The sequence below is a fragment of the Heterodontus francisci genome, chromosome 1, assembly GCF_036365525.1.
Source record: "Heterodontus francisci isolate sHetFra1 chromosome 1, sHetFra1.hap1, whole genome shotgun sequence".
In the NCBI taxonomy this organism is placed as follows: Eukaryota; Metazoa; Chordata; class Chondrichthyes; order Heterodontiformes; family Heterodontidae; genus Heterodontus; species Heterodontus francisci.
Window position 1 is genome coordinate 252,579,849 of NC_090371.1, and position 18,389 is coordinate 252,598,237.

The 18,389-nt window shown below is 42.2% G+C and overlaps 1 protein-coding gene across 2 annotated transcripts in view; it reads left to right on the top strand.

Annotated features, from left to right (window-relative positions):
• intu (inturned planar cell polarity protein) overlaps positions 1-18,389 on the top strand; it is a 239,930-nt gene that overhangs the window by 161,646 nt on the left and 59,895 nt on the right. For both annotated transcript variants that reach the window (XM_068042834.1, XM_068042826.1), the window contains exon 10: positions 884-946. In XM_068042834.1, the coding sequence (XP_067898935.1) occupies positions 884-946 (63 nt within the window). The remainder of the gene's footprint in view (positions 1-883; positions 947-18,389) is intronic.

Here is an 18,389-nt window from a genome sequence, read left to right on the forward strand (position 1 = left end):
CCACGTCTGTTTGTATTTTCGGTCATCATAGCAATTAATCTGGAATGCTAGCCTCTCTACTTCAATGTCTGGTAATCAAAAGTCCATCGTGGATAAAATTGGAGCAGGGAGTAGTCCCTTTGTTCTTGCCAAGCACTGTCTGTTGCTATGCAAATGTATTTCCAGTCAGGGGTTTGGCAACCCCTTGTAATAGGCCTTCTTTTCTTCCCATCAACAATTTTAAAATTTTAATGCCCATGTGGTGAAATATCTGTGCCCCATTTTTGGCAGGTGGGGGCCTGCATGACACCATTCATTTTATTCACTAAAAAGTTGTGCTCCTGGTGAGTGAGGTTGTGTGCTCAGAGGTTGCATTCATAAAATTAATTTATATATCAACAGGAGTCAATGGCTTTGTGAGAGGAGGAGAAATAGGAGGTGAAAGTTATGGACAGTCTGAGTTTACAAGTCAGACTGAATTAGAATGCGCGGGTGAGGTATGGGCTGAGTTACATGACTTTTTTAATGTTTTTAATGTGGCTTATCTGGAATATTAATGGTATGGTTTCAAAAAGAAATCATATACAGCAGGTGTTATACCTTGATGTCAGAGGAGAGTCAGAGTGTAAGGTGTGATCTGCTCTTCCCAATACAGATATCTGAGCAATACATACAAAAGAGCAGTTTGGCAAAGTTACACTTGTCTTTATTTACTTATCTGCAATGGATTGTTTGCTTATAGCTGCTAAAAAAAAATAAAATAATTATTGAAGATGCTATTCAAAGGAAAAGTTAAATAAAGTGAATGCATTCTCCTATATCAGTTTATCTTGTTGCCTACCTACTGTTTGATATCTAATCAGCTAGTAACCGGGAACCTAATTATCTTGTGGTTTAATTTCAGTCTGAAGATTATTATGACATGAGACGACTATATGTGATACTGGGTTCCTGTCTGTTCTTCAAGGTGAGTCTGTTGATGGTTAGAAGATAAGAGTTTAGTGGAGGAGTCAAACTGTAACTTGAAACCTGACCAACAATATTATCCATGTTAACTGTTCGATGAACTTGACTAATAGGAAAAATGTACTAACGTTGTATCTGGTTGTCGGGATTTAAGCAGAATGGGACTTGAAGACTGGAATACAGCTGAACTTTTTAAAATACTAAACTTATATTCTGCTACAAGGTAAAAGATTGAGTTCCCTGTGGGTTAAGCAGTTAGTGCACAATAGACCAAACAGATTTTTCTGCATAATTAGGTTTGCATGTTTTTAAGAGAGCAGTGTTTCAGTAGTATGGAAGACTCTGCTGACTGATTTCATGCTGAAATCTAATTGCCTATTAAGTACATTTTATGCCAAACTATACAAAAAAATTGAGTGATGTTGGAAAATGTAAATATATGTTTTCAGATTTAAAACCTACATATGTGAAGTCTGTAATGAATCCCATAATTTTAAATCACAGCACCTAAAATTGCCATTTGTATTTGAGCATCAAGTATATTTGTATTCCAGAATCCTGCTTCCATTTTCTTTCACTTCTTTTTAAATGCCTTCAAATGGAATTGTCTGCTTGTGAGCTTGAAATTGTTTAGTACATTATAGTATCACTTGTGCCTGCTTGATAAGGAGGGGAAAATGGTGGTGGTGTGTTAATGTCACTGAACTAGTAATCTAGAAGCCCATGCTAATATCCTAGGGACATGTGTTTAAATCCCACCATGGCAGCTGATGGAATTTAAATTTAATTAGTTAATACAAACCTGGAATTGAAAGCTAGTCTCAGTAATGACTAGGGGTAAGAACTATGGACTGGCATACTACATCTCAGTAATGGTGCCTTGAAACTGCCATTGTATTGTTGTAAAAACCCATCTGGTTCCCTTTAGGGAAAGAAATCTACCATCCTTACCTGATGCAAATCCACAGCAATGTGGTTGACTCTTAACAACCTTCTGAAATGGCCTAGAAAGCCAATCAGTTGTTGAGAACAATTGGGGATCGGCAACAAATGCTGGCCTTGCCAGCGACGCCCACATCCCGTGCAAGAATTTTTTTTTATAAAAGGATCCAACAACTTCTCAACTGTTTTAAAAAAACTGTTCAAAATTCTATATACTTATCTGTTCAATAATTTTAAATTGTTATTAATAAAAGAGCATTTTGGTTGTAGGAGGGAAAAGGTGCACTTATAGGAAAGATCGTTGTCACAGAACCAAGACAATATCTGGAGCAGACCTGAAATTTAATTTGCGTCCAAATCTTGGTTGAGTGATCTAATGCAACCTCTGTTGAAAATGAAAACCGGCTGTCCACGCATGCACAGATCCTGTGTGCTGGTACTCTTACGACCAAGGTGGGAATAATGCACTGTTAATTCAGTCCCATTACTCCACAGGTCAGAGCATATTAGTAAAGTTTCCCACCTACTGGAAAATAGCCAAATTAAAAACACTATTAGTCCCCCAGAATAAAGCTCACCAAACCAGGTTTCTTTAAACAACAACAAAATTAACTATTAATAAACTAAGTCTTAAACAAAATGAGATAACTCTATATATGAAAAGGATTCTTTTCAAACTTCTTATTCTTCCTACACCTCATGCACAAGCACATACATTAAAAGATGGTTAACAGAGAGAAAATGATGTTTTAGTTTACAACTGTTTCTTAGGAATGATAAAATAATTAGGTTGTCACGTTCTGGTCGGATATTTCCGGCCGGTGAGGTGTCCCAGAGTCGAATAGTCGGATGCCACTCGAAGTCTGTCCAGGCGAGGTTGATGAACAGTCTATGATGGGTAGGTGTTCACAGCACTTGGTCTCCAGCAGGCGTCACCTAAATCTTTCAGCAAAGGGTGTAGCAACAGGTCTACTTGGGTTTTTAAATAGCAGTCTAGCAATAGATGCTTTCTTGAGCTTTCAGGATCTCCCAAAACATAAGAGGCACTCACTCCTGAGGCAGAGATTTTTTCAGAGACTGGAGGCAATAGGAAACTGCTGCCTTTAAAAATGCAGGGCTTCCTCTCAGCCAAACAGCCTTCCTTCACAGAGAGTGTAACTCCTCTTTTCCTCTCCAGGTGTCTTTTTTCCTCTCTCCAGGCAGACCATAGCCACCACCTCAAATGTAGAAGTTCTTTTTACAATAGAGACAAGCCTTCTTTTTCAGGGAGAGGTCTTTTATCTGGTCTGCAAAAAACAGGTCCCAGACAGTTTGTGCTGCCTCCTGCTTGTCCAGTTCACTGGTCTCCACAATACAAAAGAGAAACTGAAACTCTAATCGTTAAGTCATGTGACCTGTCATTTCCCTTGCTGGAAGAGGTGTCTTGCAGTCTGTCCCACTCAGTTCAAACACCAAGTTTCATCATTCAATGTTCAGAGAAAAATCCTTTTTCTCAGTTTTCAAAACATGCTTTCAAGCTTTCAAATAAAAACAACAACACTCTTGTGACAGTACTGTGACATCACTGCAGAGTTAATGCATTGCCATCAGGTTGGTCCCAAGAGTGGGTGCATGTATCATACTTTTTTTTGTCCTGATTTAAGTATACCTTTGCACTCGACTGGCTCTGCATAATTATAAGTCAATGAGGGTGCTCCATGAACCAGCAGTAGATTGGAAGATCCATGAAAATGTGGGTCTCTGCTGCCATTGGCTGAACAGAGATCAGTAATTTTACATTTGCTGATACCATCAACTGTTTGAGAGCCGCCTGCGCATGAGCTGACGGGGTTAAACAAATGTAAATTCTATCATGAGACTTTTAGGTAAATGTTTGTGGAACAGTGCATAATTAGTTTATAACTCAAGGGGCTAGTAGTAGGAGAGATCCATGAATTAGGTGGCATCATGGTCCCTCAATTAATTTCCTGTTATGTTTTGCAGCAGAGCTCCTACTTGGGTGACCCGCAAGCTATTCATTCCAGACCTCCATCACTTAAAGCTAGGTTGCCTTATTTGAGAGTTTTATTTTGACTGCTGTTTTTGACATGACACCGTTTTTTTGCATTGTATCTAGTGCATTTAATTTTAAAATCAACAATTAAATTGTTGGGATGGCCATGAAGACAGCAGTGTCATTCACCCATTCCCTCTGTGGTCTCCATCCTAACTAATGGGAGAGCCTGATGCTCGTGACACAAAGCATTTCAGGTTGACAAGTATGCCACCAATGTTGGCCGAACTTGCTAGGCGTTATGCAAAATCTTCTCCGTTTGAAATGAGAATGAAGACGCTCTTTAGGAACATTAGGAGGTAAATTGTGGATACCCCAATCAGCCTATTGCATAAGATGTGAAGAGTTGAGTATAGAGCGTACAAGTAATTTTGGAGCCATGGTAAGTTGATAAGCAAGCATGAACATAAGACATGAGATAGTAGGAGTAGGCAATACAGCTCCTTGAGCTTGCTCCGCTATTCAGTAAGATAAGGGTAGAACTTCTCCATCAACTTCACTTTTCCACCCTAACCCAATATCCCATGGATTCCCTTAGTGCTTAAAAATCTATTGATTTCGGCCTTGAATATGCTCATTGAGTGAGCATCCACAACACTCTGGAGCAAAGAATTCCAAAGATTCATTCCTCATTTTCTCCTCACCTCAGTCCTACATGGTTGGTCACCTTATCCTAAGACTATTGTTGTGACCGAGGCGGGCGCAATGAACTGTCAGTTCAGTCCCATTACTCCAGCATATTATTCGAGGTTCCCAACTACTGGAAATTAGCCAAATTAAACACTATTAACCCCTCCAGAATAAAACACACCAAACCAGGTATCTTTCAACAGCAACAAATTAGCTACTTATTAATAAATGAAATCTTGAACAATGCTGAGATAAATCTATGTCTTAAAATACTTTATAACTTCTTATTCCTCCTAACCCTCATGCACACACACATACATTCAAAAACCAATGGTTAACTGGTTCTAAAATGATGTTTTAAATTAGAGCTGTTTCTTAGAAATAATAAAACAACTGGATTGTAAGTCTTGGCGGGTTATGTTCCCAGTTTGGTGAGTTGAATACTCAGATGCCACTCGCAGTCTCCAGGCGAGTTTGATGAACAGCCTACAGGCTGGATAGGCGTTCACGGTCCTTCGGCTGCAGCAGGTGTCACACAGATCTTTCAAAAAGGAATATAATAACAGGTCTATTTAGATCTTTGAATTAGCAGTCTATCGGTTGAAACTTTACTGAGTTTCCAGAACTCCCAGAAACACGAAAGGGAACTGGACATCACTCCTGAGGCAGAGACTTCTTAGAGACTGAAAGTGAAAAGGAATTTGCTACCTCCAGTAATGCAAATTTTCCTTTCCAGGGCAAAACACAGACTATAGGCCAATGTAAATTTTCTGCTGAGAGAGACAAAACCTTCATTCAAGGAGCACGCTTTGCCAGTCTGCCAGTTCATCCGGTTCTGGACAGTCTTTACACACAGTCAAACTGATACATTACAGCATGTGATCTCTCTCTCTCGCTGTTGTTTAGGAAACAAACTTGCAGCTCACGCACTGTTCCCAGAGAATATAAAAACTGCTGTCAGTCTTAAAAGCACACAAAACCCCTTTAGTTTTTAAACAGGGAAAAAACACTTCCATGACACTTCCGCCCTTGGTGAAATGAAAATGCGTTTCATTACAATCCAAAACAGAAACTGAAAAACACTCTAAACATATTTTCATATTCATGCCTGATTCACTCTACTGCTGTTACGACCAGGTGAGAAAGGAGTCTAGGGGGTCCCTGTCAGCCTTCACCTGGTCTTAACGTAACAGGGTTTAATTTTAAACGCACCGTGTTTTAAGCTCCCCCTTGATGAATCCTTGTTCACCGCTTCCCAATTATAAGGCAAAGAAACCAGCACAAACAGACTTTCCTAGGTTTAAAAAAGAAAAGTTGAAATTTATTAAACTTAAACTCTAATTCAGTTGATGCCTACTGATACACATCACGCCCACGCTAGCATGCATACGTGATACACACATGCAAACAGACAGAAAAGAGCAGAAGAAATAAAGTGGAAAAGTTTGAAGCAATATCTGAAGAGCTTTTGTTACGGGTCTTCAAGCTCACTGTAGAGTCCTTGATTGTAGGTAGATCTTGCTTTTCGTTGGGGCCCAGTATTCTTCTTAAACCTGATTCACTGCAGGAGATTTTTCTTTCTTGGGGTTTATGTGTCTTCAGTGGATCCAGAGGCTTGTGCGAAAGAGATGGGAGCAGGAGGACAGGAGAGGTTGTGGAGAGCCAGCCAGGAGAGATCTCCTTACTCCAGGAGCATTCTGCTTTCTGTCGAAACTGTACAAATTCAAAAAACTCCGGTTAGTCATGTGACTAGCTGGTTTGACCATGTCCGTATGTGTATTCGGCCATCTTAGCTGTCAACCTGGAACGCGAGCTCCCCCACCTTCAATATCTGATCAAAAGTCCATTGTGGGTTGAATGTGTCAGGGAATGGTCCTTTGTCCTTTCCAAGCACTGTCTGTCAATACAGGAGGCGGTGGCATAGTGATGTTGTCACTGAACTAGTAACCCAGAGACCCAGGGTATTGCTCTGGGGACATGGGTTCAAATCCCACCACAGCAGAAGGTCGAATTTGAATTCAATTAATAAATCTGGAATTAAAAAGCTAGTCTAATGATGCCCATGAAACCATTGTCGATTGTCATAAAAACTCATCTGGTTCACTAATGGCCTTTAGGGAAGGAAATCTTCTGTCCTTACCTGGTCTGACCGACATGTGACTCCAGACCCACAGCGATATGGTTGACTCTTACATGCCTTCTGAAATGGCCTAGCAAGCCACCTAGTTGTATCTAACCGCTGCAAAGTCAATAAAAAGGAATGAATGCGGTTGGTCTGCTCTGAACCCTACAGCTGTATATCCCCACTGCCAGTCTTGCTCTGTTCACGGTCTCGCTGCTGCTCTCGGGCCTGCTCTACTGCCATTCTTTATCTTCCCCCTAACCTCTCACTCTTGCTCTTGCAGCTGGACCACCCGGCATCGACCTAGGCACCGGCAACGGCAAACCCAGCCCTGTCGACCCTGCAAAGTCCTCCTTACTAACATCTGGGGCTTGTGTCAAAGTTGGGAGAGCTGTCCCACAGACTAGTCAAGCAACAGCCTGACCTAGTCATAGTCACGGAATCATACCTTACAGACAATGTCCCAGACACTGCCATCACCATCCCCGGGTATGCCCTGTCCCACCGGCAAGACAGTTAGGCCGCATTTGGAGTACTGTGTACAGTTCTGGTCGCTGCACTACAGGAAAGATGTGATTAAGCTAGAGAGGGTGCAGAAAAGATTCACAAGGATGTTGCTTGGTTTGGAGGGCTTGAGTTATAAAGAGAGATTGGATAGGCTGGGTTTGTTTTCCCTGGAGCGAAGGAGGCTGAGAGGGGACATGATAGAGGTATATAAAATTATGAGAGACATAGATAGCCAGAGTCTATTTCCCATGGTAGGGGTGACTAAAACTAGAGGGCATAGATTTAAGGTGAGAGGGAGGAGTTTTAAAGGGGATCAAAGGGGTAAATTTTTAACACGAAGAATAGTGGGTATCTGGAATGAGCTGCCTGAGGAGGTGGTGGAAGCAGGAACAGTAGCGACATTTAAGAGGCATCTGGACAGGTACTTGAATGAGCTAGGCATAGAGGGATATGGAATTAATGCAGGCAGGTGGGATTAGTATAGATAGGCATTATGGTCGGCATGGACGCGGTGGGCCGAAGGGCCTGTTTCTCTGCTGCACGACTCTGACTGTGTGACTATGACAGACCCACCAGAGTTGGCGGCACAGAGGTATACAATTGGGAGGGAGTTGCCCTGGGAGTCTTCAACATCGACTCTGGACCCCATGAAGTCTCATGGCATTAAATCTAACATGGACAAGGAAACCTCCTGCTTTACCACCTACCGCCCTCCCTCAGCTGATGAGTCAGTACTCCTCCATGTTGAACAGCACTTGGAGGAAGCAGTGAGGGTGGCGAGGGCACAGAATGTACTCTGGGTGGGGGACTTCAATGTCCATCACCAAGAGTGGCTCGGTAGCATCACTACTGACCGAGCTGGCTGAGTCCTGAAGGACATATCTGCTAGACTGGGTATGCGGCAGGTGGTGAGGGAACCAACAAGAACGGAAAACATACTTGAACTCGTCCTCATCAATCTGCCTGCCGCAGATGCGTCTGTCCATGACCGTATTGGTAGGAGTAACCACCGTACAGTTGTTGTGGAGACGAAGTCCCGCCTTCACATTGAGGATACCCTCCATCATGTTGTGTGGCACTACCACCGTGCTAAATGGGATAGATTTCGAACAGATCTAGCAATGCAAAACTGGGCATCCACGAGGCGCTGTGGGCCATCAGCAGCAGCGCAATTGTACTCAGCCACAATCTGTAACCTCATGGCCCGGCATATCCCCCACTCTACCATTACCATCAAGCCAGGAGAGCAACCCTGGTTCAATGAAGAGTGCAGGAGGGCATGCCAGGAGCAGCACCAGGCATACCTCAAAATAAGGTGTCAACCTGGTGAAGCTACAGCACAGGACTATCTGCGTGCCAAACTGCGTAAGCAGCATGCGATAGAGCTAAGCGATCCCATAACCAATGGATCAGATTTAAGCTCTGCAGTCCTGCTACATCCAGCCGTGAATGGTGGCAGACAGTTAAACAACTAACTGGAGGAGGTGGCTCCACAAATATTCCCATCCTCAATGATGGGGGAGCCCAGCACATCAGTGCGAAAGATAAGGCTGAGGCATTTGCAACAATCTTCAGCCAGAAGTGCCGAGTGGATGATCCATCTCGGCCTCCTCCTGAAGTCCCCAGCATCACAGATGCCAGACTTCAGCCAATGAGATTCATTCCACGTGATATCAAGAAATGACTGAAGGCACTGGATACTGCAAAGGCTATGGGCCCTGACAATATTCCGGCAATAGTCCTGAAGACCTGTGCTCCAGAACTTGCCACGCCCCTAGCCAAGCTGTTCCAGTGCAACTACAACACTGGCATCTACCCGGCAATGTGGAAAATTGCCCAGGTATGTCCTATACACAAAACGCAGGGCAAGTCCAACCCGGCCAATTACCGCCCCATCAGCCTACTCTCAATCATCAGTAAAGTGATGGAAGGTGTCATCAACAGTGCCATCAAGCAGCACTTGCTTAGCAATAACCTGCTTAGTGACGCTCAGTTTGGGATCCGCCAGGGCCGCTCAGCTCCTGACCTCATTACAGCCTTGTACAAACATGGACAAAAGAGCTGAACTCAAGAGGTGAGGTGAGAGTGACTGCCCTTGACATCAAGGCAACATTTGACCGATTATGGCATCAAGGAGCCCAAGCAAAACTAAGGTCAATGGGAATCAGGGGAAAACCCTCCGCTGGCTGAAGTCATACCTAGCGCAAAGGAAGATGGTTGTGGTTGTTGGAGGTCAATCATCTGAGCTCCAGGACACCACTGCAGGAGTTCCTCAGGGTAGTGTCCTCGGCCCAACCATCTTCAGCTGCTTCATCAATGACCGTCCTTCAATCATAAGGTCAGAAGTGGGGATGTTCGCTAATGATTGCACAATTTTCAGCACCATTTGTGACTCCTCAGATACTGAAGCAGTCCCTGTAGAAATGCAGCAAGACCTGGACAATATCCAGGCATGGGCTGATAAGTGGCAAGTAACATTCGTGCCACACAAGTGCCAGGCAATGACCATCTTCAACAAGAGAGAATCTGACCGTTTCCAACAAGAGAGAATCTAACCATCTCCCCTTGACATTCAATGGCATTACCATCGCTGAATCCCCCACTATCAACATCCTTGGGGCTACCATTGACCAGAAACTGAACTGGAGTAGCCATGTAAATACCGTGGCTACAAGAGCAGGTCAGAGGCTAGGAATCCTGCGGCGAGTAACTCACCTCCTGACTCCCCACAGCCTGTCCACCATCTACAAGGCACAAGTCAGGATTGTGATGAAATACTCTCCACTTGCCTGGATGGGTGCAGCTCCAACAACACTCAAGAAGCTCGACATGATCCAGGACAAAGCAGCCCGCTTGATTGGCACCCCACCTACAAATATTCACTCCCTCCACCACCGAACACAGTGGCAGCAGTGTGTATTATCTACAAGATGCACTGCAGCAATCCGCGACCTCCACCAACCAGAAGGACAAGGGCAGCAAATGCATGGGAACACTACCACCTGCAAGTTCCTGTCTAAGTCGCACACCATCCTGACTTGGAACTATATCGCCGTTCCTTCACTGTCGCTGGGTCAAAATCCTGGAACTCCCTTCCTAACAGCATTGTGGGTGTACCTACCCCACATGGACTGTAGCGGTTCAAGAAGGCAGCTCACCACCACCTTCTCAAGGGCAATTAGGGATGGGCAATAAATGCTGGCCTAGCCAGCAACGCCCACATCCCATGAATGAATTTTTAAAAACTGTCTTTCCTGCCAAGGGTCCATTGTGGGTTGAATGTGTCAGGGAATGGCTGCTTTGTCCTTCCAAACACTGTCTGTTAACATGCAAATATATTTCCAGCCAAGATCTGACAATTTTTTAAAGTAAGCCCTTTCTTCACTTCGACAACAGTTTGAAATTTAATGTCCATATGATAAAATTAATATGCCTCATGCTTGGCAGGTGGGGGCCTGCATGACAACTGGTAATAAATAGAATTTTTCTTTATACCATCATTATTCATGTAACTTAACAAGGTTAAATTCGTGAAAATGTATTGGCGACAACATTGTTTTTCCCTGAGATATGTACAATCTTCAAATGATAAGGTTGCAACAACAAACTTTATCTGAATATTCTGGCATTTTGATTTTTAAATTTTTCCACAAACGTTAATGGATTATGGTCAGTGTATATTAGTGTTTCTTTATAGTGTTACGACCTGGTGAGAAAGAGGTCTAGGGTTCCCTTTCAGCCTCCACCTGATCTTACTGTAACAGGGTTTAATTTTAAATATGCCCTGTTTTGAGCTCCCTTTGGTGAATCCTTGTTCACTGCTTTCCAAATATAAGGCAAAGATACCAGCACAATAGCCTTTCTCAGGTTTAAAGACGAAAAGTGAAATTTATTAAACTTAAACTCTAATTTGGTTAACGCCCACGGATACACGACACGCCCTCACTAACAAGCATACATGATACACACATGCAAGAGACAGAAAAGAGCAGAAGAAAAATAACGTGGAAAGGTTTAAGGCAATATCTTAAGAGTTCTTGTTACGTGTCATCAAGCTCACTGTATAGTCCTTGAGTGTAGCTAGATCTTGCTTTTCATTGGGGCCCACTATTTTTCTTAAACCTGGTTCACTGTAAGAGACTTTTCTCTCTTGGGGTTCATGGTCTTCAATGGGATTTGGAGTTCCGTGAGAAAGAGATGGGAACAGGCAGCCAGGCAGGAGGTCTTCAGTCCCGGAGCATTCAACTTTCTGCCAGTGCAAACACTGTCTCTCTAACTTAAAACTCCCCTGTGGCCCCCAGGATAGTCACGTGACTGAGTCATACAACCACTTCTGGCTTTATGGATTGTCTTGTCCTTTAAAGCACCATTTTTTAGTATTCAAATGGCATTTTATTCCAGCTAATGTCTGGCAGTCCTTGTAACAGGCCTTCTCTTCTTCCCAGCAACAATTTGAAATTTAATGTCCATGTGCTGAAATTAATATGCCTCATTCTTGGCAGGCGGGGGCCTGCATGACAATAGTCTTGGCAGACATATACTTCAAAATGTTTGAGGGCCAACAATAGTCCAAATCTTTCTTTTTCTACAGTGGAATACATTTTTTTGGTGGCGATTTAGTTTTTCTTGAAAAGTACCCTACTGCTTTTTCTATGTCCGATTCGCCATCCTGCAATAGAACTGCACCAACTCCCAGGTCGCTAGCATCAATCGCTATCTTGAAGGGCTTAACAAAATTTGGAGCAGCCAACACTGGTTCATTCATTAAGATTGCCTTTACCTTTTCAAAAGCTGCCTGGTACTCATCTGACCATACTACATTGGTTTTCTTTTTTTGTAGCAAATCGGTTAATGGAGCAGCTACAGCACTAAAATTCTATACATACTTCCTTTAGAAACCGCACAATCTTAAGAACCTCATGATTTCACGTTTAGTTTTGCGAATAGGGCACTTGCCTAAGGCTTGTACTTTTGCCATTCTTGGCAATCCTTGTCCTTGCCCAACTATGTGTCCTGGGTAAGTTACTCTTGCTTTTCCAAATTTGCTTTTTGCCAGATTTGTCACGAAGTCCTCTGCTTGCAGTTTTTTAAACAGAGTTTTTAGCTGGTTTCAGTGTTCTTTTCAGGTGTTACTATACATTAGTACATCATCCAGATACACAACACAGTTGGGAACACTGGCTACCACCTGATTCATTAATCTTTGCAACATGACTGGGGCATTTTTTTTTAGCCCGAATGGCATCATCCGGCACTGTTCACTACAGTCTGGTGTGACAAAAGCTGATATTTCTTTAGCTTGTGAAGTCAAAGGAACTTGTCAGTATCCCTTTAGCAAGTCGATCTTTGTAAGAAACCTAACACTGCCCACTCTGTCAATACAGTCTTCTAACGAGGAATTGGGTAGGAGTCTGCCTTCATTACTGCATTGACTTTTCTGTAGTCTATGCAAAGTCAGGTTGACCCTGTCAGGTTTTGGCACTGCGACGATTGTTGAACTCTAGCTGCTTTGACTAGGTTTAATTAAGTTGTTTTCCAGCATGTATTGGATTTCTGCTTTTACTTGGCCTGTTTGTCCGGACTTAAGCGGTAAAGATTTTGTTTTAAAGGAATAGATTCCCCTATATCCACATCATGTGTGGCTAAGGTTGCACATCCCGGCTTATCCCTACAGACTCTTTTAAATGTTGTGAAAAGCCTTCACGTTATTTTGCATCTAAGTATAAAAGCATTTTATCTAATTTTCCTAGCCCTTCTGTATTCGCTAACCGGATAGTTGGAGGTTCAATCTGAGAATTGTCTAGGCCTCCTTCTGCCTCATCCTCACTCTCCTTTTCCTTCTCAACAGTCCCCATTACCTGACATACCTGTTCTGGCTTATCCTCCTCCCTGTTATAATATTGCTTTAACATATTGATGTTCTTCCGGCGATCAGGGGTGTCAATCAAGTAATCTACCATACCCACTCTTTATATGGGCCACTGAACCCCGTGCTTTTAATGATTTACCCTGTAACGGTAACAATACCAATACTTGATCCCCTGGTTCAAATTTGTGGGTCTTTGCATTCTTGTCTGCCCATTTTTTCATATTGGCTTGAGATGCTTTAAGGTGTTGACTTATACGTGATTGAGTATTCCGAATCCCCCTATGTCCTGCAAAAGGAATGTCATGTGCTAACCTTAATAATTTCTGGCGATATTTAGGTGGTACCACTCAACATTTGTTCAGTCTTCCTCCGCAGGTCTATGAAGCAGTCTCCATTTCCTCCTCAAAACCCCGTCTTCAATATAATAGCCTTCTGGAAATATTTTCGCCTCAGCTTCTGTCAGAGCCGTCTGTGCTATTCTGTATAACTCTGGTTCAGCTTGCTGTGCTGCAATTGTAGAAGATCTGTTAAACATTTCACTTGTATTATCTAAATCCCCAAATAAGGTTTCAGATACTCAGTTATCTGTTGTGGTGCCAATTTTACCTCCGACAATGGATCCTGGTTAGCCATTGCTCGGGTTACTAAACACGCAGGAAATATTCCTGGAACTTGTTCCTGTAGTTGTTCCATTTCTTTAACTTCACTTGGTTTCTCTGTAATTATGGGAAAAACTTATACTTTTGATTCGGCCAAATCATTTCCTAAGAGTAGATCAATTCCAGCTACTGGCAAACTATGGACAACTCCTACAGTACCATTCCAGATATTAGGCCACTCTCTAGGCACAGTTTATACAAAGGTACTGTTATATACTCCCCGCCAATTCCATTAATTAAAACTTTAGGATTCAGTGCTCTCTGTGGTGGAAACATTATACCTTTCTCCAGCAAAAGTGTTTGGGTTGCTTCTGTCTCCCTGAGTATAATGATAGGTTTTCCTGCCTCACTTAATGGATATGGAATTACTTTTCCCTTAGACAAGAATTCATTATAACTTTCGGCTATCTTATTCTTAACCTCTATACTTCCTTTAGTTTTTGTACCTGGTTTTACAGCTGTCATTAAAGCTACAGCCTGGTCTGCTGTACTCTTGTCAGAGCTCTTTTCTCTGCATTAGCTTTGTGTACCGCAACAAGTTCTATGGGTTTACCTTGCAATTTCCAGCATTCAGAACGAAGATAACCCATCTTGTGGCAATGATAACACTTTGGCTTGCGGACTCACTTCTACCCTAAGCACCTTCCTTTCTGGCCTGAGGAAGTGATCCGGGGGTATTCCCAGCTGTTCCTTCTTGTCCCAAGCTACTTGCCTTCCTTTCACTCTCCCACTTTCTATCCTTGTGTTTATGGGGGTGACAAACAAAAGGTTTTGGCTTATTCACAGGCTCAAAATCATCAACAATTTCCGCTGCTTGCCTAACTTTTAAAACTTTCAGATTATCTACATGAGCAGTCAGTACTGAAGGGATTGAATTTTTAAATTCTTCCAAGAGAATCAGTTCTCTATGGTTCTCATATGTGGTTTCCATCTTTAATGCCCGTATCCAACAGTCAAAATTAATTTGCTTTACCCTCTCAAGTTCTACATAATGTCTGCCCAGCCAATCTCCGTAAGTTCCGAAACTTCTGATGTTAAGCTTCAGGGGCTAACTTATATGCAGCGAGAATAGCCTTTTTTGCCATCTCATAATCTGCAAAAGCCTCTTCAGGAAGCATGGCGTAAACTTCATGAGTTCTGCCCATCAACCTGCCTTGCATAAGCAGTGTCCAGCTTTCCTTTGACCATTTCATTTGTTTGGCTATTTTTTCAAAAGAAATGAAAAATGCCTCTACATCCCTTTCCTCAAATTTAGGAAGAGCTGGTATGAATTTAAACAACTTACCCTGGATTCAAGACTACCCCTTTGTCTTAGTTCCCCTATAATTCACGTAATTGGCGTTGGATTTGGATCCCAAACGATCGAGCCCACAATTAATATGATCCCGGACTAGAGCCCAAATTAATATGTTGCAACTGAAGTGGGAGTAATGCACTGTCAGTTCAGTCCCATTACCCCACAGGTCACAGCATATTATTAAAGTTTCCCACATACCGGAAATTAGCCAAATTAAACAGTTTCTTAAGCTCCCCCAGAATAAAACACACCGAACCAGGTATCTTTAAACAACAGCAAATTAACTATTAATAAATGAAATCTTAAACAATACTGAGATAAATCTATGTCTGAAAAGACTTTATAACTTCTTATTCCTCATAACCCTCATGCGCACACACATACATTCAAAAACCAACGGTTAATCAGTTCTAAAATGATGTTTTAAATTAGAGCTGTTTCTTCGGAATAATAAAACAGCAGGGTTTTAAGTCTTGGCGGGTTATGTTCCTGGTTTGGTGAGGTGTCCCAGAGTTGAATAGTCAGATGCCACTCGAAGTCTCCAGGCAAGTTTGATGAACAGTCTGTAATGGATAGGTGTTCACGATACTTCGACTGCAGCAGACATCACACAGCTGTTTCAACAAGGAGTATAACAACAGTCCTATTTAGATTTTTGCATTAGCAAACTTTACTGAGTTTCCAGAACTCCCAGAAACACAAAAGGCAACAGAAAGTCAATCCTGAGGCAGAGACTTCTTAGTGACTGGAAGTAAAAATGAATTTGCTACCTCCAATAATGCAAATTTTCCTTTCCCGGCGTCTTTTCCTCTTTAGGCGAGACACAGCCTGTAGGCCAATGTAGATTTTCTGCTGAGAGAGACAAATTCTTCCTTCCTTCAAGGAACGCACTTTGCCGATCTGCCAGTTCAGACCAGTTCTAACCAGTCTTTACACAGATTCAAACTGATACAATATGGCATGTGACCTCTCTCTTGGTGTTGCTTAGGAAACAAGCTTGCAGCTCACACACTGTTCCCAGAGAATATAAAAACTGCTCTCAGTCTTAAAGGCACACAGACACCCTTTAATTTTTAAACAGAGAAAAAAAACACTTCCATGACACTATAACCCCCAGTTTTAGACTCTCCAGCCAGGAGAAACAGCCTCTCAGCAACTACTCTGTTAAGCCTGCTAAGAATTTTACATGTTTCAATGAGATCACCTCACTCTTCTAAACTCTAGGGAATATAGACCTAGTCTATTCATTCCCTCCTCATAGGATAACTCTCTCATCCGGAATTAATCTAGTGAAGTTTTGTTGCACCTCATCCAAGCAAGACTTTCTAATTCTTATGCTCCAATCCCCTTGCAGTAAAGGCTGACATACCATTTTCCTTCCTAATTGCTTGCTGTGTACCTGCATGTTAACTTTGATTTGTGTACAAGGACAGACAAAACCCTCTGCATGCTGTTATGAAAGTGGTTCCATTTTTAAATATTTATGAAGAGTAGTGTTTAAAAATTGTGGAAATTGATTCATTTGAAATACTGAAGAGATTCCATAGATACTGGACTTTGTTTTTTTTAAAGGGTCACAGAAAGGACTTGGGACGTTGTTTAAAAACAAACCCTTACTGGAAGTCACATGTCTTAAGCTAAGTAAACAGCAGGAGTCTTGATGAGTAGGGGAGATGTTTACAGAGAAGTAACATGTCAAGATTTATGGTGGTCAGGAGTTGGTTTTGTTTTGGATATTGTTTTGGTTCAGTTGGGAGTAAGCTTGCTCAGAGAGAGGCCACCAGCTCATCCTTTCCCATCTCTGAGAACCCCTAAGAATCCAGTGTGGGAAATAGAGAAACTGATGCCACATCTCCTGAAAAGCTGCCAGACTAATACTCGACGTCGCCTGAAGAGAACTGATCCAAAAAGATTCCATTGATAGCTATCAATGTGTATTGGGACGACAAACCAAAGGGCATTCCATATCTTATCCTTTTTTTCTTCCAGAATTAACAAATCTTTGGCCAAAGGTTTTTGGATTTTTTTTGTAGAGAAATCTCTGCAGAGAAAACTTCTTTATTTTCTCTTTAACCGATGTGTGTTTGCATGGGTGTTGGGTTAATTTAGAAGGGAACTTTCATATTTCAACCTGTGTGTTAATAAGCTTTGCATCTTCGTTGAGTAAGTTGTGTTTCATAATAAATTAATAATTTTGTTTATTAAAGTAACCTGGCTGGTAGATTTTATTCTGAAACTAAAATAGATAAAGCATATAATTGGCTGTATCAGTAACTGGGTAAAACATTTAAATATATGTTGTGACCCGTGGAAAAGTGGATCTAGGGAAAGACAATGCACTCCTCTAGCCTCGGTCGTGACATATATTTGGGGAATCGTCCGGGTTAACCCAAAGGCGATGAAGTGAAATTGTAAGCAGGAATAATAATTGAAAAGGGAAAAAGTAAAACACCAGGTTTCTTGTGCATTACGGTAAAGTGTAACGTACCGGAATGGCTACTTTTGATGCAAGTACATTTTTGCAGCAGTCTGGTATAGATTATGTCTTTAAAGGCATTGTCCACTGATGAGCTGTCAAGTATAGTGGAGTACTTGAAGTTAGACATTAGACCGAAAGTTAGGTGGGCTGAAATTCAGAGACTAGTGGCCAGATAGCTGGAGATTGAAGTGAAAGAGCCAGAGGGAAGAGTAGAAGCGGAAAAAGACAAGAGAACACTGGCACAGATTCAGTTGGACAGGAAGAAGTTAGAGCCAGAATTTCAGGCAAGGGAAAAGGAAAATGAAAGGATATTTCGAAGGGAACAAGCAGAGCTTTAGGAGAAAGGGCAAGAGAAAGGAAAAGGAGAGAGAAAGGGGATACCAGATCAGAAGGCTGGAACTAGAAAAAAATAGGATGACCTTGACCCTGATGAAAATTCGGATAGGGAAAGACCTGACTCCAACGCAGGACCCAGTGGAGAGCTATTTAAATTTGTGCAAGTCGACCCGAAGTTTGATGAAAGGAAAATAGAGGCATTTTTCATTTCTTTTGAAAAGATAGCTAAACAGATGAGGTGGCCGAAAGAAGACTGGACACTGCTCATGCAAAGCTTCCTGATCGGCAGAGCTCATGAAGTTTATGCTATGCTTTCTGAGGAGACTTCTGCAGATTATGAGATGGCAAAAAAGGCTATTTTCGCTGCTCATGAGTTCGTCTATGAAGCTTACAGGCAGAAATTTCAGAACCACCTGAGACAGCCTTGGCAGACTTATATAGAATTTGAGAGGGTAAAGCAAATTAACTTTGATCGTTGGATGTGGGCACTAAAGGTAGAGGCCACGTATGAGACCCTTAGGGAAATAATTCTCCTGGAAGAATTTAAAAA